Source organism: Pituophis catenifer, unplaced genomic scaffold, assembly GCF_029215685.1.
Source record: "Pituophis catenifer annectens isolate HBS135680 unplaced genomic scaffold, rPitCat1.0.hap2 SCAF_10, whole genome shotgun sequence".
NCBI lineage: Eukaryota > Metazoa > Chordata > Lepidosauria > Squamata > Colubridae > Pituophis > Pituophis catenifer.
Window position 1 is genome coordinate 28,214,238 of NW_027256890.1, and position 21,404 is coordinate 28,235,641.

The window sequence follows — 21,404 nt, forward strand, 5'->3', positions numbered from 1 at the left end:
TGCCGGAGAGCCGAGTCGTGATGCGGGAAATTTCGGTGGTCTGGCATCTCTACGGGGGCAGAGATTTTGGGCCGGGGCGCTCGCCTTCTGGACACATGCATTCCCCCAGGTAATTCTTCCTTTTCGGGATCTGCTCTCTGCTTTCGTCCGACAAGTTTCTGAGCTAAGTTGGCTTCCCTGTTTTGAAGCTCAATCGTTTGAGAAAAAGTTCTCCTTTTTTACGTGGATCAGTGTTTCTCAACTGCAGGTGGTCCTCGACTTAAACAATTCATTGAGTGACCATTCAAAGTTACGACAACATTGGGGGAAAAAGTGATTTATGGCCGTTTTTCTCAGGGTCACCTGGTCAAAATTGGGATGCTTGGCAACTGGCTCATATTTATGACCGTCGTGGCGTCATGGGATCCCCTTTTGCGACCAGCGAAGTCAATGTGGGGGTGGGGGGGAGCCAGGTTCATTTAAGAACCGTGTTATGAACTGAAGAACTGCAGTGATTCACTTAGCAACGGTGGCAAGACGAACCGTAACATGGGGTGAAATTCGCTTACCCATTGTCTCCCTTAGCAACAGAAATTTTGGGGTCCATTGTGGTCATAAGTCGAGGACTACCTGTATAAGATGGGTGGACTTTAACTCCCAGAATTCCACAGTCAGCAAAGATGGAGAATCCTGGGAGTTGAAGTCCACCCATCTTACAGCTGCTAACTTTGAAAAAGCTGATGTTGGCAAGAGATTGGCCAGATCTTTTGGGGGATATTAATAACCAACCGATACCTGATCACCACTTCTTCCCAATTTCAGGACGAAATCAAGCCTTCCCAGCACCCGTTCCTCCCCCTCTCGGTCTTCGGTGTCCAGCCGACCCCAGAGCTCCTGGCGGGCTCAAGGAGGCCCCGGTCGTATCCACGACCTGCTGATGGAAATCCAGCTTACAAAGGTGAGACGGGTAGGGGCTGCTCTGCAGGGTCGGGAGGAGGGTTTCTGAGCAGCCTTGATTTCGGGGCATTTTCGGGGCAGCCAGAAGAGACAGGCAGCAGCCCCATATTTTTCAGTGGGGAAGAGGGAAGGGAAGGGGAGAGGAGAGGGAGAGAGGGAGGGAAAGAGAGAGAGGAGATGAGAAAAGAAAAGAAAGAGGGGAGAAGAAAAGAGACAGAGAAAGAAGTGAGAAGAGACAATAGAAGAGAGAAGAAAAGAAAGAAAAAAGAATATATAAGAGAAGAGCAAAGAGAAGGAGGGAGAGAGGAGAGAGAAAGGAGATGAGAAGAGAGAAAAGGAGATAAGAAAAGCAAGAGAAGAGAAGGAAGAGAAGAGAGAATAGAAAAAAGAAAAAAGAGCAAGAAAAAGAAGAGAGAAGAGAAGGAGAGAGGAGAGATGAGAAGAAAGAAAAGAAAAGCAAGAGGAAAAATGAAAAGAAAGAAAGAATAGAAAGAGGAGAGAGAGAAGAAAAAAGAAAGAGAAAGCAAGAAAAAAGAGGAGAAGAAGAGAGAGAAAAAGATGAGAGAAGAAAAGAAAGAGAAAGAAGAGAGAGAAGAGAAAAAGGGAGATAGAGAAGACACAAAGAAGAGGAGAGAGAAAAGAGGAGAGGAGAGGAACAAAACCCTGGAAGCAGATATCCAGAGGGCAAGTGGGGCAACGTCAGACAACAGTGGCAAACAAGTATAGGCAGTCTTCAATTTACAACATAACATTCATTTAGTGACCACATATTGGCACAGATCTGGTGAAAACCGACTCTGAAGGTTCCCACAGTTTTCACCTAATTAAAAGTGAAAGTTTGTCACTTTCTCAAAACAATCAGCTGCATGATCCAATCACGGCACTTTCTGGTTGCCTGGTGACATCACTCCACCTTCCTCTGACCAGGCGTGAGAATGACCTTGGTTCCCAAGAGAAAGTATTTTGTTTTGACCACAAAATCCCATCTATCTCTAATCCCCTCTCCCTTATCCCTCTTCCAAGATGGCTTCGGTCAGGTCACCTTCAGGGTTGACAGACTACCTGTAGTGAAGATGCCCAGAGTACATAGCTCGTACTGTGTCAGTGACGCTTCCCCCTTCCTCTCTGCTCTCAGGTGAGTTTCCAGCACGAATCCTACTCGACTGGAGCATCCGAGAAGCCATCCCTGGAATCGGAGGAGCAGCCCTTAGCCAGGCAGGTATTCGTTGTCCAGGAGCTGGAGATCCGAGACCGCCTGGCCTCCTCGCAGATCAACAAGTTCCTCTACCTGTACAGCAGCGAGCTCCTGCCCCGGAGGGCCCATTCTAACATGGTAAGAACCAGATTGGGGTTGCTCGAGCCGGCTATCAGCTGTTTCAGTTAGTCTTGCCTTGGGGAAAGAGACTGGGGGTTTCTGGTTCAGTTCCCACAACATGCTAAAACCAGGTTAAAACCAAGAGCAGTGATTCAACCTGGAAAAAATGAGGAATTTTCTGACAGTGAGAATAATCAATCCATGGAATAGAAGTTGCCTTCAGAAGTTGTGGGAGCTTCATCACTGGAGGCTTTCAAGAAGAGACTGAACTGCCATCTGTCAGAAATGGTGGAAGGTCTCCTGCTTGGACAGTGGGTTGGACTAGATGACCTTCGAGTTCCCTTCCAACTCTGTTAATCTGTTTAAAGTCCCAGAATTTCCCATCCGGCAATACCAATTCTCTTCCTTCTTTTTTTTTTTCCAGCTCACCATCAAAGCTCTTCACGTCTGCCCTGAAGCTGGCGTGGGGGGTCCCGAGTGCTGCCTAAGGGTCTCCTTGATGCCTCTCCGACTCAACATAGACCAGGTAAAGGACGCCTCCCTGTTGATCGGGTGGCAAGCTCAGTCAGGAGTTGTGAGACGGTGGATGAATTTAGCTCCTTGCCACTGAGCTACTATCCTTTACATGAATTGGGCAAAACCAAGATAGGAAGAGGAGGGGTGTCTGGATTCTTCCACTTTTGCAGTTCCGGCTGACCTTTCCAAACTTGCTTGGGAAGGATAAGGGTATGTGGGAAAGATCTTGGAAAAATGGGGCAAGAAAGCCTCTCTAGGGAGCAATTAGATAAAGGGCAAGTTAGCCCAGAGTTGCATAATAGGCAAAGAAAAAGGTTCAGAAGAAACCCTCCCTAGTTTCTCAGGCTGTAAAAGACACGAGTGGAAGATTTGTACTTTCAGAATTGAAGGATTCTATTAATATAGCTTTAGGGAACAGTCAGATAAGAGACAGCTTAGCCCATAACTGTATAACGGGCGAAGAAAAAAGGCTCAGAAGAAACCCTCCCTAGTTTCTCAGGCTGTAAAAGACACGAGTGGGAGATTTGTACTTTCAGAATTGAAGGATTCTATTAATGTAGCTTTAGGGAACAGTCGGATAAGAGACAGCTTAGCCCATAACTGTATAACGGGCGAAGAAAAAAGGCTCAGAAGAAACCCTCCCTAGTTTCTCAGGCTGTAAAAGACACGAGTGGGAGATTTGTACTTTCAGAGTTGAAAGATTCTATTAATGTAGCTTTAGGGAACAGTTGGATAAGAGATAGCTTAGCCCAGAGCTGCATAATGGGAGGAGATATAGGTTCAGAAGGAACCCTCCCTAGTTTTTCAGGCTGTAAAATACACGAAGTCACATGGCCCAATCATGGCAGTGTCCGCAGTCTGAGAGATTTGTACTTTCAGAATTGAAAGATTCTATTAATGTAGCTTTAGAGAACAGTCAGATAAGAGACAGCTTAGCCCATAACTGTATATTGGGCAAAGAAAAAGGCTCAGAAGAAACCCTCCCTAGTTTCTCAGGCTGTAAAAGAGATTGAGGGAGGGGGCGGGGAGAATTGTATCTTCAGACTTGCAAGATTCTGCCACTGTAAATACAGGTAGTCCTCTACTTATGACCACAATTGAGGCCAGAATTTTATGTTGCTGAGTGAGAAATTTTGTTCAGCGTGTTTTGCCCCATTTTTGCGACTTTCCCTGCTGCGTTGGTTAAGCGAATCACTGCAGTGGGTTCAATTAGTAACACGGATGCTAAGTGAATCTGGCCTTTCCCTCTGACTCTGGTTTGGTGAGAAGGTCGCCAAAGGGTATCACGTGACCCCGGGATAGGGCCACCGTCATAGATATGAACCGGTTGCCGAGTATCCAAAAGTAAATCACGTGACCACCGGGAGATCTCGCCATGGCCATAAGTTTGCAAAATGGTCCTAAGTCAGCTTTTTTCACTGTCGTCGTAACTTTGGACGGTCATTAAGTGAAGTTTTGTAAGCTGAGGTCCACCCGTAGAATTAGTTCATCTGTTTGTGTTTCCTCTCTGGTCCACCTGAAGAGTCGGGAGGCACCTGAGTTGGTGCTTCCAAGGGAGACAGACTTTCCTTCACCCCTTCTCTGCTCTTCTTCTGCTTCCAGGACGCCTTGTTTTTCCTCAAAGACTTTTTCACCAGCGTGGCGGCCAGCATCAATCCCGTCGTGCCCATGGAAGCTGGCTCTGAAGGTAGGTCCCTCCTTACCGTGATCCATGTTGGTGCAGTAGTTAGAATTCACTGCTCACTCCAGCAGTTTGATCCTGACCGGCTCAAGGTTGTCCTTCCTTCCTTCCAAGATGGTTCTTCCTTCCGTCCTTCCAAGGTGGTTCTTCCTTCCGTCTTTCCGTCCTTCCAAGGTGGTTAAAATGAGGACCCAGATAGTTGGGGGCAAGAGGCTGACTCTGTAAACTGCTTTAGAGAGGGCTGAAAAGCACTGTGAACTGGGATATAAGTCTAAGGGCTATGGCCTTCCTTCCTCCCTCCCAGTGGTTAGAATGCAGTATTCTAAGCTAACTCTGCCCACTGCCGGCAGTTCAATTCTGACCGACTGGCTCAAAACCTCTTGGAGAGGGCAGTAAAGCACTATGAAGCGGTATATACCGGTAGGTCTAAGTGCTACTGTCCTTCCTTCCTTCCTTCCTTCCTTCCTTCCTTCCTTCCTTCCTTCCTTCCTTCCTTCCTTCCTTCCTTCCTTCTTTCCTTCCCTCCCTCCCTCCCTCCCTCCCTCCCTCCTTCCTTCCTTCCTTCCTTTCCTTCTTCTTTCCTTTCCTCCTTCCTTCCTTCCTTCCCTCCCTTCCTTCTAGACGGCAGTATTACAGGCTAACTCTGCCTACTGCCAGTGGTTCATGTTTGACCGGCTCAAGGTTGACCCAGCCTTCCGTCCTTCCGAGGTTGGTAAAATGAGGACCCAGATTGTTAGGAGCAAGAGGCTGACTCTGTAAACCGCTTAGAGGGGGCTGTAAAACACTGTGAAGCGGGATATTAGTCTAAGTGCTATTGCTATTTTACTCCTACTCCTATTCCTATTCTATTTGCCCTGGTGGCACAATGGTTAGAATGCAGCATTGCAGGCTAACTCTGCCAACTGCCAGTGGTTCGTGTTTGACCGGCTCAAGGTTGACTCAGCCTTCCGTCCTTCCGAGGTGGATAAAATGAGGACCCAGATTGTTGGGGGGGGCAAGAGGCTGACTGTGTAAACCACTTTACACAGCGTGCTTTACACAGAGAGTGCTGTAAAGGCACGGTGAAGCTGTATATAAGTCTTATTGCTACTGCTATTGCTATTACGTGGCCTTCTGTCCGAGCTAGGCCAGAATTCCCCAACCTTTTCCAGGTCTGTGCCACGGATCGAGGAGAGGGGATGATATGGTGGGAGGGGCAGGTGCATTCATGAGCTCCTGCGACGTTCGTGCAAGTGGGGACACAAGTTCCCACAAGGAGGCTTGTTTGAGTGGGATAGTGAATACCTGTGACAACGTTCACACGAGTGGGAACACAAAGACCCACACCGAAGCCCATGTGAGAACGTGACAATGGGAAATGTAGTTTTTGCCCTATCGAGAGGGCCAAACTGCATTTCCCGGCCTCTCAGCCTGGATTGCAGTTCTACTGTGTTTGTCTTTCTTTGGCTGGGGATGATGGGTGCTTGTCTCAAGTCCTGGGTGCACAGAAGAGGGTCGGGAGGAGTTTTGTGGGACAAGAAGGGCCTTTAAAAAGAGGTCACCCCTCCAGGTCGTGTCGAGTCCCCCGGGAAGGACTCCGAGGCAGCCGAGAGGATGATGGCGACTTCGGTGGAGACCACGACCAGTGAAAACAGCTCCAATGCCTCCTCTTCCTCCGAGCAGCCCATTTATTTCCGGTATGGATGCGGGGGGGGGGGGGGGGGGGGCTGGGGGCCGGCGGGAAGGGGATTGTAAGGGTGGGAAAATGGATGGGGACCCTCAATGGAACAAGGGATGCCCCTCCGGAGTTCAGATCGAACACTGTTTTGCAACCTCAGCAAGTTGAAGACGGGTGGACTTCAACTCCCCGAATTCCCCAGCCAGTTTAGCATTAATCTAATTTTTGAAGTTTAGTATTTCCAGACAGGACCGATAAGGAGAGAATGCTGGGGGTTTGTTAAAAAAAATTCCGAAGGTGGTATGCAATCAAGGCCACACCCCCTTTCCATATTTGTGTATCTGTTTGTCTGTTTGTGTGTGTGAGAGAGACAGACAGACAGACAGAGAAAGAGATAGAGAGAGGGACAAAGAGACAGAAAGAGAGAGAGACGAGAAAGAGACAGAGAGGGACACAGAGACAGAGAGAAAGAGAGAGACAGAGACACACAGACAGAGACACACAGAGAAACAGAGAGAGAGAAAGAAAAAGACAGAGAGAGACACAGAAACAGAGAGAGAGAGAGAGAAAGAGAAAGACAGAGAAAGAGAAAGTGAGAGAGACAGAGACACAGACACAGAAAGAAAGAGAGACAGAGAAAGAGAGATGAGAAAGAGAGACAGAGACAAAGACACAGAGAAACAGAGACAGAGAGAGATGAGAAAGAAAGAGAGACACAGAGAAACACAGAGAGAGACAGAAAGAAAGAGAGACACAGAGAGAAAGAGAGAGACGAGAAAGAGAGACAAAGAGACACAGAAACAGAGACAGAAAGAGACAGAGAAAGAGAGAAAGCAAGAGACAGAGAGAGACAGAGAAAGAGAGATAGAAAGTGACAGAGACAGAGAGAGACAGAGAAAGAGCAAGACAGAGACAGAGACAGAGACAAAGAAAGAGAGAAAGACAGAGAGAGACAGAAAGAGACACAGAGAAACAGAGACAGAGAAAGAAAGAGACAGAGAATGAGAGAAAGCGAGAGACAGAGAGAGACAGAGATAGAAAGTGACAGAGACAGAGAGAGACAGAGAAAGAGCGAGACAGAGACAAAGACAGAGAGAGACAGAAAGAGACACAGAGAAACAGAGACAGAGAAAGAAAGAGACAGAGAAAGAGAGAAAGCGAGAGACGAAGAGAGAGAGATAGAGAGATAGAAAGAGACAGAGAGAGAGAGACAGAGAGAGAAAGAGCGAGACAGAGACAGAGACAGAAAGAAAGAGAGAAAGACAGAGACAGAGAGAGATCCTTCAAAAAGATGGGTGTTCATTACAAATATTCCTTGCCTTACGACTGTTCTCTTATCAATGGCTGAGAATTATTACAGACCTCCTTGGGGTACTGATGACAGATTTTCCATTAAAGATGGGAGTGAAAACTTCGATCCAGAAAATGTCCCCTCCTCTCCCGGCCTCCCAAAAATGGGACAGGCCATCACTCCAACTGTTTTTTTTTTCTTCTTCCTCCTCAGGGAATTCCGGTTCACGTCCGAGGTCCCCATTTGGCTGGATTACCACGGGAAGCACGTCACTGTGGACCAGGTGGTGAGTAGCTAAAGCCACGCCAAGCCCTTTGCCCCCCAGGTTAACAGAAATCACGGAATGACAAGAGTTGGAAGGGACCTTGGAGGTCATCTAGTCCAACCCCCTGCTCAGGCAGGAAGCCCTGTACCATTTCAGACAAATGATTGTCCAATCTCTTCTTAAAACTTTCCAGTGTTGGAAATTCTGGACTGTGCGGAGATGGATAAATTTAATGAAAGGAATAAAAGAAAAAGAAGGTACAGAATATGATCAAGTATGGAATAAGTGGTACGATTGGCTAAAGACTAGGGAAGGCAAAAGAGAATAAAGGAGCCTTGGTGGTGCAGTGGACTAAAGTGCTGTTAAGTAGCACTTAGCTGCCAGCTGCCTGCAATTACTGAGAGTTCAAATCTCACCAGGCTCAAGGTTGACTCAGCCTTCCATCCTTCCGAGGTAGGTAAAATGAGGACCCAGATTGTGGGGGCAATAAGCTGACTTTGTATAAAAAAGAACACCACTTAGGGGGGGCCGAAAGCCCTACTAAGCAGGTCTATACAAAAGTATAAAGGCTATTGCTTAACGCATTGTAAGCCGCCCTGAGTCTCCGGAGAAGGGCAGCATATAAATCGAACCAATAAAACAAACAAACAAACAAACAAATAAATAAATGATGTGATAAATGTGTAAAATATTGTAAATGAATAAAACTAGAAATAAAGGGACGATAAAGATAAAGACAATAAAGAATGAGAAAAATGGGGAATGTAGAAAGTAGAAAGTAAGAGAAACGAAACTGATATGTAAAAAGACACACGCATGGCGTGTTGATGTTTTGTATGTTGTGTTGTGGTGTTGTAAAATCAATAAAAAATACTTTCCAGTATTGGAGCATTCACAACTTCTGGAAGCAAACCGTCCCACTGGTTAATTGTTCTCACAGTAGACAAATTTCTCCTTAGAAAAACCAAAGGGACAAGTACAGATTAGGTGAAACCTGGCTCAAAAATAAATAACTGTGAGACGGACCTTGGAGTCCTAGTAGACAAACGCTTAAACACAAGCCAGCCATGTATTGCAGCAGCCAAAAAAGCAAATACAATCTTTGTGTCAGCACGTCAAGATGCTGACATAAGAAGGAGAATGCAGGCGTCTGTAACGGGACGGTTGCCTTTCACCTACTTATTTCCTCTGGAGATAATGTCCCCTAGGAGATGGATGGGAGGGGGGAAATTCTTTGAATTGGAGCAGTAGATTAGGGGTGAATGATTGGGAAGATGGCCAATGAATGCAGAGGAGTGGGGGAAGGAAGAGGAGGGGTTTTGGGGCAGCACGTCGGTGCCGGCTGCAACGAGTCGGTGTAAAAAGTGCTGTGCTTAATAAAATGGAAATTTGTTTTATAAAAGACTTTGTTTGTGATGCAATTTATTTGAAGACAGCCTGAAAACCTGACACCTTGGTTGTATAAACAGAGGGATAGAATCAAAATCAGGTGAAGTATTAGTACCGCTTTATAAAGCCTTAGTAAGGGCCACACCTGGAATTCTGCATCCAGTTTTGGGTCCACACTACAAAAATAAATGTTGAGACTTTAGAAAAAGTGCAGAGAAGAGCAACTAGGATGATTAAAGGCCCGGAGACCGGTTGCAGGATTTGAGTATGGCCAATCCAGTGAAAGAAAGGACTAGGGGTGACATGATAGCAGTCTTCCAGTATTTGAGGGGCTGCCCCAAAGAAGAAGGGGTCAAATTATTCTCCAAAACACCAGAAGGCAAGACAAGAAACAATGAATGGAAACTAATCAAGGAGAGAAGCAACCTGGCAGGTGATTATCCAAAATGTTTCCTGGACTCTCCCCAAACTGTTGGAAGTGTGGGGAGCTAGGTACTTATTTCCATGTATGGTGGACCTGTCCCAGGGTAATTGAATTTTGGAAACTTATTCAGAGGTGGTTGTTAGAAATTACTGGCTACAAATTACAACTGAAACCTGAATTTTACTTACTAAACATTAGGCCAGATAAAATAGGCACTAACAAATGTTATCTGATTGTCTATATTACAACTGCAGCAAGAATATGTCTCACCCAAAATTGGAAGGGAAAAGACCTACCATCTGAAGATATGATTTTAGGGAAAATTATGGAATGTGCAGAAGCCGATAGGCTAACAAAAATTTTAAGAGATCAGAAAGATTCCGCATATTTCCAATGTTGGGACCTATGGTATGTTTGGTTAAATAACAGAATAAAAAGAGGACAATGTTAGCTTAGTTTTTATTTCTCATTTGTATATTTGGACTGAATGTAATGTATTGTGTAAGGTTCTCACTGCGATCTGTTTGTTGATAAACTTTCTGTTTGTATTTTTTTAAAGAAATAAAATATATTTAAAAAAAAAAAAAAGGAGAGAAGCAACCTGGAATTAAGGAGAAACTTCCTAACAGTGAGAACAATTAACCAGTGGAACTGCTTGCCACCAGAAGCTGTGGGTGCTCCATCACTGGAGGCTTTTAAAAAGTGACTGGACATGCACCTGTCTGAAATGGTATAGTGTCTCCTGCTTGAGCAGGGGGTTGGACTAGAAGACCTCCAGGGTCCCTTCCGGCTCTGTTCTGATTGAGTTCACACACGTTTCCTTTATTTTATTTATTCGTATTTCACATTATTCCTCCGCCAGCCTCCCTCCAAAGAGGGACTCTGGACGGTAAGACAGCAAAACATCAAACTATAAAAGCAATGTATGACAATTAAAAATGTTGAGGTTTAAAATGTTGGAATGAAACATTTTAAAACTTTATAAAAAATACTTTCCCCTCTCGTTGCTTCCTTTCCCACCAGGGCACCTTCGCTGGCATTCTGATCGGTTTGGCTCAACTCAACTGCTCCGAGCTGAAACTGAAGAGACTCTGCTGTCGCCATGGGTAAAGAGACCCCCCCCTTCCCTCTGTTACTTAGGGGTCAGGGAAGTGTGGGGCAGGATTCTAACAATGCATATGATCTGGAGGCTTTCAAGAAGAGACTGGACTGCCATTTGTCAGAAATGATGTAGGGTCTCCTGCTTAGGCGGGGGGTTGGACTAGATGACCTACAAGGTCCCTCCCAACTCTGTTAATCTGTTAATACGTGGCCAGGAAAGAGGGTGGATTATGAAGGGAGGAGGCTATCTGACCCTCTGGTTTTTTAAGGCTTTTTCCTTGCTTGATCTGTTTATCTTTTAAAAAAAAACCACAACATATTTAACCAGGATACCACACACATGCACACAAACAGAGTTTCATGAGTATTAATTCGGGCTGGGAAGGATTGATACTCCTTGCAGACCGCTGGACATTTGCATCCTTATAGATGGTCATTGAGGCCGCTTGGAGGTTTCTCTGGGTCCTCAGGGTCACCCGAGTAGCGCAAATGGGGTGTGGAGCCTTCTTGGAACTGCTGAAAGGACTTCGTTGTAGACTGGAGATAGATGGTGTACATTGGGGAAACAAAACAACCACTTCACAAACGCATGGCACAACATAGGAGAACAAACCCATCAGGACAAAATCCAGCAGTCCATCTGCATTTAAAGGACAAAGGCCGCTCTTTTGAAAACAGCAAAGTCCACATTTTGGACAGAGAGGACCGTTGGTTGAAAGAGGGGTCCAAGAGGCCATCTGTGTCCAATTTGAACAGCCCTCCCTCAACAGAGCGGGAGGGATACGGCATCATCTACTCACGTTTCCCCGAATATAAGACCGGATCTTATATTAATTTTTGCTCCAAAAGACACACTAGGGCTTATTTTTCTGATTAGGGCTTATTTTTTTTTAGAGAAATACAGTACTCAATGCATCCATCTGGCTGACGATCTTAACGGGGGCTTATTTTTGGGTTAGGGCTTATTTTACGAGCATTGTGGGCGTGGGGGGGAGAAATCATGCTAGGGCTTATTTTCCAGTTGGGTCTTATTTTCGGAGAAACAGAGTATCTCCAGTCTACAACGAAGTCCTTTCAGCAGTTCCCAGAAGGCTCCACACTCATTTGCACCACTCGGGTGACCCTGAGGACACAGATAAGCCTCCAAGTGGCCTCAATGACTCTCTAAAAAGGATGCAAATGACCAGCTGTCTGCAAGGAGTATCAATCCTTCCCTTCCCCACCATCCAGTCAGAGCTGAAGAAGCTTCTTGGATGAGAAGCGAAACATCTTCAAAGAAAAAAACCCAGAAAGTCCAGTTGCCTCTTGAAAAAAGCACCTGTGGGACGTCTACCTGTTCGCTGCCCCATCGGTGCCCCTCCTCTCTCTTTCCAGGCTACTAGGGGTGGAGAAGGTGGTCAGCTACGCCCTGACCGAGTGGCTGACGGACATCCGTAAAAACCAGCTGCCGGGCATCCTGGGAGGGGTCGGGCCCATGCACTCCTTCGTGCAGCTCTGTGAGTTGGCCCCCTCTGTCCCCGTTTGGGTTGGAAGTGGGTGGGTGGGCTGCACGCCTTCTCCTTCTCCTCATCCCCTCCCTTTTTTTTCTCCTCCCTCCCTCCCCCCCTCCAGTCCACGGCCTGCGGGACCTCTTCTGGCTGCCCATCGAGCAGTACCGCAAGGACGGGCGCATCATCCGTGGCCTGCAACGCGGCGCTGCCTCTTTCGGCACCTCTACCGCCTCAGCGGCCCTCGAGCTCAGCAACCGCCTGGTGCAGGCTATTCAGGTTTCCAGGGAGGGGTCTGCTCAGGGAGGGAGGGGTCTGCCAAAGCCCAGCCCAAAATGGTGGGTGGGGGTGGGGGAGCAGAATCTAGACTCAGGGGTGGGCAACTACAGTGACTGAACCACCTGTGGACTTCAACTCCCAGAATTCCTCAGCCAGGCAATTGTGCCACTTTTAGACTTCAGTTCCCAGAATTCCTCAGCCAGGCACCTACCATCTGTGGACTTCAACTCCCAGAATTCCTGAGTCAGGCAACTGTGCCACTTTTAGACTTCAATTCCCAGAATTCCTGAGCCAGGAAACTGCCACAGTGGACTTCAATTCCCAGAATTCCTGAGCCAAATAACTGTTCCAGCTGTGGACTTCAACCCCCAGAATTCCTCAGCCAGGAACCTACCATCTGAATGGACTTCAACTCCCAGAATTCCTGAGTCAGGCAAATGTACCACTTTTAGACTTCAACTCCCAGAATTCCTCAGCCAGGCACCTACCATCTGTGGACTTCAACTCCCAGAATGCAACTGTACCACCTGTGGACTTCAATCCACAGGAATTGAAGCGCAGGGAATTCTGGGCATTGAAGTCCACAGGTTATACATTCGCCGTAGCTGGCCAGCCCTAACCTAGACCCCCCCAAGTCTACCCCTTCTCCAGGGAGAAACTCGGCCCTCCCCTCCTTTATAGATGTCCAACCTTTCCCTCTCTCTCTCTCTTTTCCCCCCTCTCAGGCCACAGCCGAGACCGTTTACGACATCCTGTCTCCCACGGCTCCGCCATCCCGCGCCCTGCCGGACAGGAAATACGCCCGCAAACTACGACGGGGCCATCAGCCGGCAGATCTACGCGAAGGGGTGGCCAAGGCCTACGACACCGTGCGCGAGGTGATCCTCCCCGGGGTTGCAGGCGAGGATTGGGGGGAGAGATTTAGCCCCATCTTTGGTGTTGGGGAGGGGCTGACATCCTCTTTCTATTCCCCCCCCCCAAAAAAATCTTTTATTTAATCCTGTTTGATTCTTGGAGTCCGTCTGGATCAGGGATCTCCATGGTCTGGACAGATCCCTGCCAAGGTTTTTCAGCAATGTCTCTTTACCATTGTTTCTTTTTGGGGGCTCAGAGACAGTGACCGGCCCGAGGTCACCCAGCACAGTTGGACTAGAACTCCCAGTCGCCCGATTTCTTAGCCCGGCTGCCTATCCAACAATATCTAATTTATGGCCGTCATCATTTTTAAAGCGAGTCCATTGCCACTAAGTCGATCTGCGGTCGTTAAACGAACCTATTGTTAAATTACCTTAAGACAGGAGGCGGACATCAGTTTTCGGCCCCCAAAAATTTAATATTGTCGTTCGTGATCACGTGACTGCGGGATGCTACAACTGGGCGTAAATGCCAGCCAGTTGCTGAGCCCAAAATGCATAGAGCAACAGGGTTGGGGAAGGGACTTTGGAGGTCATCTAGTCCAACCCCCTGCCCAAGGAAGGAGACCTCCAGTGGGTAGCCTTCACCTGAAACCATTCATGTCACGGTTCAAAGTTACAACGGCCCAGAAAAAAGTGTCTTGCAGTAGTGGCCAAAATTGTGGGAACCTTTTGAGAAAAGTGTATTTTTGAGGTTTGATGGCTAATAATACCACTTTTTTTATTTTGGAGTTTCAAAAGATAATCCTATTCCACTGCTGGAATGGCCTGGGAATAGCCCAGACCTTCACCCCATTGAAAATCTGTGGAGCCGACTAAAAATACTGGTTAGTCAGAAGCAACCCAGCAATAAAACCCAGTTAATAGAAGGCATCATTCCATCTTGGTTTCGCATGAGAACAGCTGTAGAACTCAAAGACTCGGTTTCCTCCATGGGAAGACGTTGTAAGGCCGTCATTCATGCTAAAAGTTACCCAACGAAGTATTCATTGACATGGGGATCATTTCTCTATATCTCGTTTTTTCTATGGTGATCATTTTTGTGCATCTCCTTTTTTTCTACATGTTTCACTTTTCTTCTTTATACCATCACTGCTATTCTAATAGCAAATCCTTCATCAAAGTTATTGCACCACATTCTTAATTAAATTATCTTTCCATCGATATATAATTATATGGTATCACTCCCAAAAATGTGGTGCTATTAGCTAGTTTTAGAAAATACACTTTTCCCAAAAGGTTTCCACAATTTTGGCCACTGTAGGACCATTTTCCACACTTACGACCGTTGCGACACCCCCTGGATCGAAATTTAGATGCTCGACTCACACTTAAGACGATCGCAGCGTCCTGGGGGTATGTGTGTGTCACATGATCCCCTTTTGCAACCTCCTGACAAGCAGAGTCAATGGGGAAGCCGGATTCGCTTAACAACTGTGTTACTAATTTAACAGCTGCAAGTGATTCACTTAACGGTTTGCAGGAAAGCTCATAAAATTGCAAAATTCACTTAACAAAACTGGCTGGCTTATCAACAGTAATTTGGGGCTCAGTTGACGCCGCAAGTCGAGGAATACTTCTACCTTCAACCCAGTGGTGAAATCTAAAATTTGTTATTACTGGTTCTGTGGGCGTGGCTTGTGGGGGTAATGTGACTGGGTGGGCGTGGCCAATTGTTTTTTTTTTTTTAAACTTTTAAAAGCATTTTTTGTACAATCTCTTCGGCTGAAGAGGTTGTAAAAAAATTCTTTTAAAAGCCTCTGACGATCCCAGCTGAGTTGCCTGATCGGCAGAGGCTTTTTTTCTTTTAAATGCCTCCGACGACTAGGCAATTCAGCTGGGATCGTCAGAGGCTTTTAAAACCATTTTTTTCTTTTAAAAGCATTTTTTTTTTACTTTTAAAAGCATTTTTTTGGCCGAAGAGGTTGTAGAAAAAATGCTTTTAAAAGTTAAAAAAAAGCCTCTGATGATTGTGCTGCTCAACTGGGCATAGTGAGGGGGGGGGTGTTGCAGGGATTTTTGCTACCGGTTCTCTGAACCACCCGCCACCATCGCTACCGGATCGGGCGATCCGGTCCGAACCGGGAGCATTTCACCCCTGCCTCAACCCAGTGGCCGAGTAGAGGGACCTTTCTTGCCTCCAACTCCTCTTTCCTGTCTCCCCCCTACAGGGCGTCATAGACACGGCCCAGGCCATCTGCGACGTGGCAGCCCGTGGGCACGAGCAGAAGGGCATCACGGGGGCCGTGGGCGGCGTCCTGCGGCAGATCCCTCCCACCGTGGTCAAGCCACTGATCGTGGCCTCCGAGGCCACTTCCAACCTCCTGGGCGGGATGCGGAACCAGATCAAACCCGACGCCTTGAAGGAAGAATCGCTCAAGTGGCGCTTGGAAGAGAGCCAGGATTAGCTGGGGGGGGGGCTCCTTCACCCCCACCCCCACAGGATCCAAACCACGGACCCAGGCCCCGCTCGGTCATTTGCACAGCCACGGAGGAGACGGCCACAACTCTGAGGAAAGGGGGGCGTTCAATATGGCCTGGACACGAGCCCACCCACCCAGCCGCCAGATCCTGCACAAGGCCGCAAAGGGTCGGCAGCCATCTCCTCCCGCCTCGCCCTTATTTCTGTACTTTTTTGGGGGGGGTGTCTCCCGCTGCCCCCCCCCGGTTCGATGCATGGTCTGCAGGTCTATTCTCCCCCCCCAAACAAAAGTACTTGGGGGGGGGTGCAGAAGGGGAGAGAAAAAAATAATTTGAGATTAAAGGATGTGACTCGTTTTCAGCTCTCGCTTGCTTGGATCCTGGTCAGATCCTGGCTTAATGATTGGCAAGAGGGCTCCTTGGATTTAAGGGCCAGCTTGGAAACCCAAGATATACAGCCGTGGTGTTTTGCATTCGCCCGGTTTTCCGCGGTCCGCGTGCAAGGAAGAGGAACAACCGGACGGATTTTTCCAAACCGCGTTGGGCCATGACAGTTGCCATCGCTCCGGTTACAGCAGGTGTGTTTTTCGCAAAGGAGCCGAGTTCGAAAGAGTTGAGCTGGCAGTCTTTGCGGTTGCCCAAATGCCATTTTGACTTTTTTTTTTTTTTTTTTTTTTTTGGACTTTCTGGGAATTCTCTCCTGCTTAGCGTATCCCGAGATGCAGCTCAAAAAAGATGGTTTAATGTTTGAGGCCAAATGTGTGATGTATCCAATCAAGGTTTTTTTTAAAAAAAACAAACAAACTTCAGTTTCTTTAATCCTAGCTTTGCTTAAATCCGATCCATGTTGGGTTAAACTTGCCAGGGTTAGATCAAACCAGGGGTGAAATCCAGCAGGTTCAGACAGGTTCTGGAGAACCGGTAGCGGAAATTTTGAGCAGTTTGGAGAACCGGCTAATACCACCTCTGGAATGGCCCCATCTGTCAGAAACAGTGTAGAGTCTCCTGCTTGGGCGGGGGGTTGGACTAGATGACCTACAAGGTCCCTTCCAAATGTGTTAATCTGTTAAAAAAAAATCTGTTAAAAAAGCCAATGGGGAAACCAGAATCAGGTAACCGGGTTCCTAATTTAACAACTGCAACGATTCACTTAGCAACTCCGGCAAGAAACGTCATACAATGAGGTAAAGCTCACTTACCAAATGACTGACAGGAACAGACATCTCAATTGTGGTCGTAACTACCTATATTAGTATACCCGTAATGTTTTTAACAGATTAACAGAGTCGGAAGGGACCTTGGAGGTCATCTAGTCCAACCCCTGTCCAAGTAGGAGACCCTACACCATTTTTGACCGATGGCAGTCCAGTCTCTTCTTGAAAGCCTCCAGGGATGAAGCTCCCACAACTTCCAAAGGCAACTTCTGTTCCATGGGTTGATTGCTCTCACTGTCAGGAAATTCCTCCTTATTTCTAGATTTAATCTCTCGTTGATCAGTTTCCATCCCTTCTTCCTTGTCTGGCCTTCAGGTGCTTTAGGAAATAGCTTGACCCCCTTCCTCCTCTCTGTGGCAGCCCCTCAAATACTGGAAGATGCTCTCCTGTCTCCCCTGGTCCTTCTCTTCACTAGACTAGCCAGGCCCAGTTCCTGTAACCGTTGTTCGTATGTTTTGGTCTCCGGTCCCCTCATCCTCTTGGTTGCTCTTCTCTGCACTCTTTCTAGAGTATCAAAGTGTTTTTTTATAGTGTGGTGACCAAAACTAGATTCTAACGGAGGTCTTCTCAAGTCATTATAAAGTTCACTTTAAAAGATTAACAGGGTTGGAAGGGGCCTTGGAGGTCATCCAGTCCAACCCCCCGCCCAAGCAGGAGACCCTACACCATTTCTGAGAGATGGCAGTCCAGTCTCTTCTTGGAAGCCTCCAGGGATGAAGCTCCCACAACTTCTGAAGGCAACTTCTGTTCCATCAGTTGATTGTTCTCACTGTCAGGAAATTCCTCCTTATTTCTAGGTTGAATCTCTCCTTGTTCAGTTTCCATCCATTCTTCCTTGTCTGGCCTTCAGGTGCCTTGGAGAATAGCTGGACCCCCTTCCTCTTCTCTGGGGCAGCCCCTCAAATATTGGAAGATGCTCTCCTGTCTCCCCTGGTCCTTCTCTTCACTAGACTAGCCAGGCCCAGTTCCTGCAACCGTTCATTGTTATGTTTGAGCCTCCAGTCCCCTAATTGGATGGCTTCCCCTTCCGTCCCCCTCCGCTCGATCACTTACAAGGTGGGTCAGGTGAAAATGCGGCTTGCTCATTTATAGCTTGAAAGCTGCGTTTACACAATGTAGTAAACCCACTTCCTGAATCGACCCTGAGGTTAATAATGGAAGGTCCCGGGCCATTCGGCAGGCTAAGCAAAACCCAAACTAACCAGATTCAGCCTGCTTTGCAAAGGCAGCTGCTTGATTTTGCCTCTGACCTGGTTAAGCTGCTGCACAGACTTTGGATCGGATCTGATCTGGTTAAACTGCTGCACAGACCTTGGATCCGACCTGGTTAAGCTGCTGCACAGACCTTGGATCGGATCTGATCTGGTTAAACTGCTGCACAGACCTTGGATCCGACCTGGTTAAGCTGCTGCACAGACCTTGGATCGGATCTGATCTGGTTAAACTGCTGCACAGACCTTGGATCCGACCTGGTTAAGCTGCTGCACAGACCTTGGATCCAACCTGGTTAAGCTGCTGCACAGACCTTGGATCCAACCTGATCTGGTTAAGCTGCTGCACAGACCTTGGATCCGACCTGGTTAAGCTGCTGCACAGACCTTGGATCCGACCTGGTTAAGCTGCTGCACAGACCTTGGATCCGACCTGGTTAAGCTGCTGCACAGACCTTGGATCCGACCTGGTTAAGCTGCTGCACAGACCTTGGATCCGACCTGGTTAAGCTGCTGCACAGACCTTGGATCCGACCTGGTTAAGCTGCTGCACAGACCTTGGATCCAACCTGATCTGGTTAAGCTGCTGCACAGACCTTGGATCTGACCTGGTTAAGCTGCTGCACAGACCCTGGATCGGATCTGATCTGGTTAAGCTGCTGCTAAACCTTGGATCCAACCTGGTTAAGCTGCTGCACAGACCTTGGATCGGATCTGATCTGGTTAAGCTGCTGCACAGACCTAACCAGACATAATCAGATGCAGGAAGGGGTTAGTGAAGGGACAGGGCTGACATATAGTTCTCAACTTACGACCGTTTGTTTAACGTCCGTTTGAAATGACAGCAGTACTGAAAAAAATGCCTTGCAAGAAGTCCTCACACTTCTTGCAACCACCGTCGTATCCCCAGAGTTATGTGATTGAAATTTGAGCTTTTAGCAACTGACATGTATTTATTGTATTTAGAGGGATGTGGTGGCTCAGTGGCAAAGGCGCTAAGCTTGTCGATCGAAAGAGTTCGGCGGTTCGAATCCCTAGCGCCGCGTAACGGGGTGAGCTCCCGTGACTCGTCCCAGCTTCTGCCAACCTAGCAGTTCGAAAGCACCTAAAAAATGCAAGTAGAAAAATAGGGACCCCCTTTGGTGGGAAGGGAACAGCGTTCCGTGCACCTTTGGCGTTGAGTCGTGCCGGCCACATGACCACGGAGACGTCTTCGGACAGCGCTGGCTCTTCGGCTTTGAAACGGAGATGAGCACCGCCCCCTAGAGTCGGGAACGACTAGCGCATATGTACTTACGTATTTACCCCAGTTATAGCATCCCTGGGGCCGCCATTTGCAATCTTCCCAGCCAGCTTCCGACAAGCAAAGTCAGGGGAAGCCTGATTCGCTTAGCAACCATGTGATTCACTTAACAACGGCAGTGGTTCTCTTTAACAACTGCAGCAAAAAAAACAACAACAACAGAAAAGAGTTAGTTCACTTAACATGGCTTACCGATGGATGACCCTGGCCCAGTCGTGGTTGTATGTCGAGGACTATTAGCAACCTTCTTCAAAGTCTGTACAGATAAGTCTTTGACTTACTATATCAGTGATGGCTAACCTTTTTTGCCGTCGCGTGCCAAAAGCGTGGGGAACCTGGGCAGGTTGCGTGCACACATGCCTACATCCATAATTCAATGCCCCCCCCGTGTATGTGCATGTGACTCCGCCCCCCTGCGCTCCCCACACTTTTGGCATGCGATGGCATGGTAGGCCCAGTGGGCCCGTTTTTTGCCCTCTGGAGGGCTTCCGGGGGCTGGGGAAGGCTGTTTTGGCCCTCCCCAGGCTCCTAGAAACCATCTGGAGCCTGGGGAGTGCAAAAAACAGGCCTTCCGATCCCACCAGAAGTCGACAAACGGGCCGTTTCTGGCCTCCGGGGCGGGGTGGGGAAGGCCATTTTCACCCTCCCCAGGTTCCTAGAAAGCCCCTGGAGCCTGGGGAGAGTGAAAAACGGGCCTTCCCCACCCCTCTGGAGGCCCTCCGGAGGCCGGAAACAGCCTGTTTCCCGACTTCCGGAAGGCCCGAAAATCAGTTGGCCGGCGCATGCATGCACGCTGGAGTTGAGCTAGGGCAATGCTCGCGTGCCCAACCGATATGGCTCCGTGTGCCACCTGTGACACGCGTGCCATAGGTTCGCCATCACGGTACTGTATAATTCATTTAACGAGCGTCTACCATGACACTGGAAAAAAATGCCCTTTTCTCACACTTACGACCGTTGCCAGATCCCCCGTGGTCACACGATCCAAATTCAGGGGCTTGGCAACTGGCATGTACTTACGACGGTCCCGCGGTCACATGATCTCCTTTTGCAAGCCTTCCGACCAGCCAAAAGTCCACGAGGGAAGCCAGATTCGCTTAAACGACCGTACGACTTGACTTAACACAACAGCAGTACATTCGCTTAACCGCCGTGGCCAGGAAGGTCGTAAAACGGGGCAAAGCGGTTCCCTTTAACCAGTGTCTCCCTTAGCAAAGAGAAACGTTGTGGCCGTAACTCGAGGACTACTGGACGTATTACGCAAAGTGAGAACAGAGCAAAGACCGGCCAGCAGAGGGCAGCCTGGCGCCATCCGACAAAAAAAAAATAATTCTTGGTTTCCGGATTGCAGCAGCTGAGATTCCCACCCACCCCCTCAACCGCCTGCCACCCCCTCCTCCTCCTCCCCTCCTCCTCCCCCGTGCAATTACTCAGCCCCTTTCCTGTAAGCGTAGTAGCAACTCAGAAAGCAGTTCCTGCTTGCTTGCTTGCACCCCTCCCTGCTCAGCCTGCACCAGCTCTCCATGCTGCAGCTTTGCAACTTAACTTCCTTGCATGCATGGGGAAGCCCTTGCGGGGATTCCCGTGGTCTTCATTTAATGAAAAGAAGGAGCTGGGTTGACATGAGAGCAGTGCCCCCCAATATTTGAAGGGCTGCCCCAAAGGGTAGAACAAGAAGCAACGGGTGGAAACTCATCAAGGAGAGAAGCAATTTAGAACTAAGGGGAAATTTCCTGACAGTGAGAACAATTAACCAGTGGAACAGCTTGCCACCAGAAGTTGTGAATGCTCCAACACTGGAAGTTTTTAAGAAGATGTTGGATAACCATTTGTCTGAAGTGGTGTATTGTTTCTTGCCTGGGCAGGGGGTTGGATTAGATGACCTCCAAGGTTCCCTTCCAACTCTGTTATTCTATTCTATTCTAAAGAAGGTGGGGGGGGGAGCCGGGGTCATCTTACTTTCCAAAGTACCTGAAGGCAGGACAAGAAGCAATGGGTGG

General features: G+C 48.0%; 1 protein-coding gene across 1 annotated transcript in view; it reads left to right on the top strand.

Moving 5' to 3' along the window:
- The window catches only part of ATG2A (autophagy related 2A), a 68,017-nt gene extending 51,545 nt beyond the window's left edge, over nt 1-16,472 (top strand). Inside the window, exons 20-31 of the mRNA XM_070951517.1 lie at nt 1-109; nt 802-937; nt 2,072-2,269; nt 2,676-2,777; nt 4,370-4,454; nt 5,998-6,124; nt 7,610-7,682; nt 10,498-10,580; nt 11,950-12,071; nt 12,187-12,341; nt 13,067-13,219; nt 15,427-16,472. The exon at nt 1-109 is cut by the window's left edge and continues 121 nt beyond it. Of these exons, the coding sequence (XP_070807618.1) occupies nt 1-109; nt 802-937; nt 2,072-2,269; nt 2,676-2,777; nt 4,370-4,454; nt 5,998-6,124; nt 7,610-7,682; nt 10,498-10,580; nt 11,950-12,071; nt 12,187-12,341; nt 13,067-13,219; nt 15,427-15,663 (1,580 nt within the window). The 3' untranslated portion in view covers nt 15,664-16,472. The remainder of the gene's footprint in view (nt 110-801; nt 938-2,071; nt 2,270-2,675; nt 2,778-4,369; nt 4,455-5,997; nt 6,125-7,609; nt 7,683-10,497; nt 10,581-11,949; nt 12,072-12,186; nt 12,342-13,066; nt 13,220-15,426) is intronic.
- Nucleotides 16,473-21,404: the final 4,932 nt, after the last annotated feature.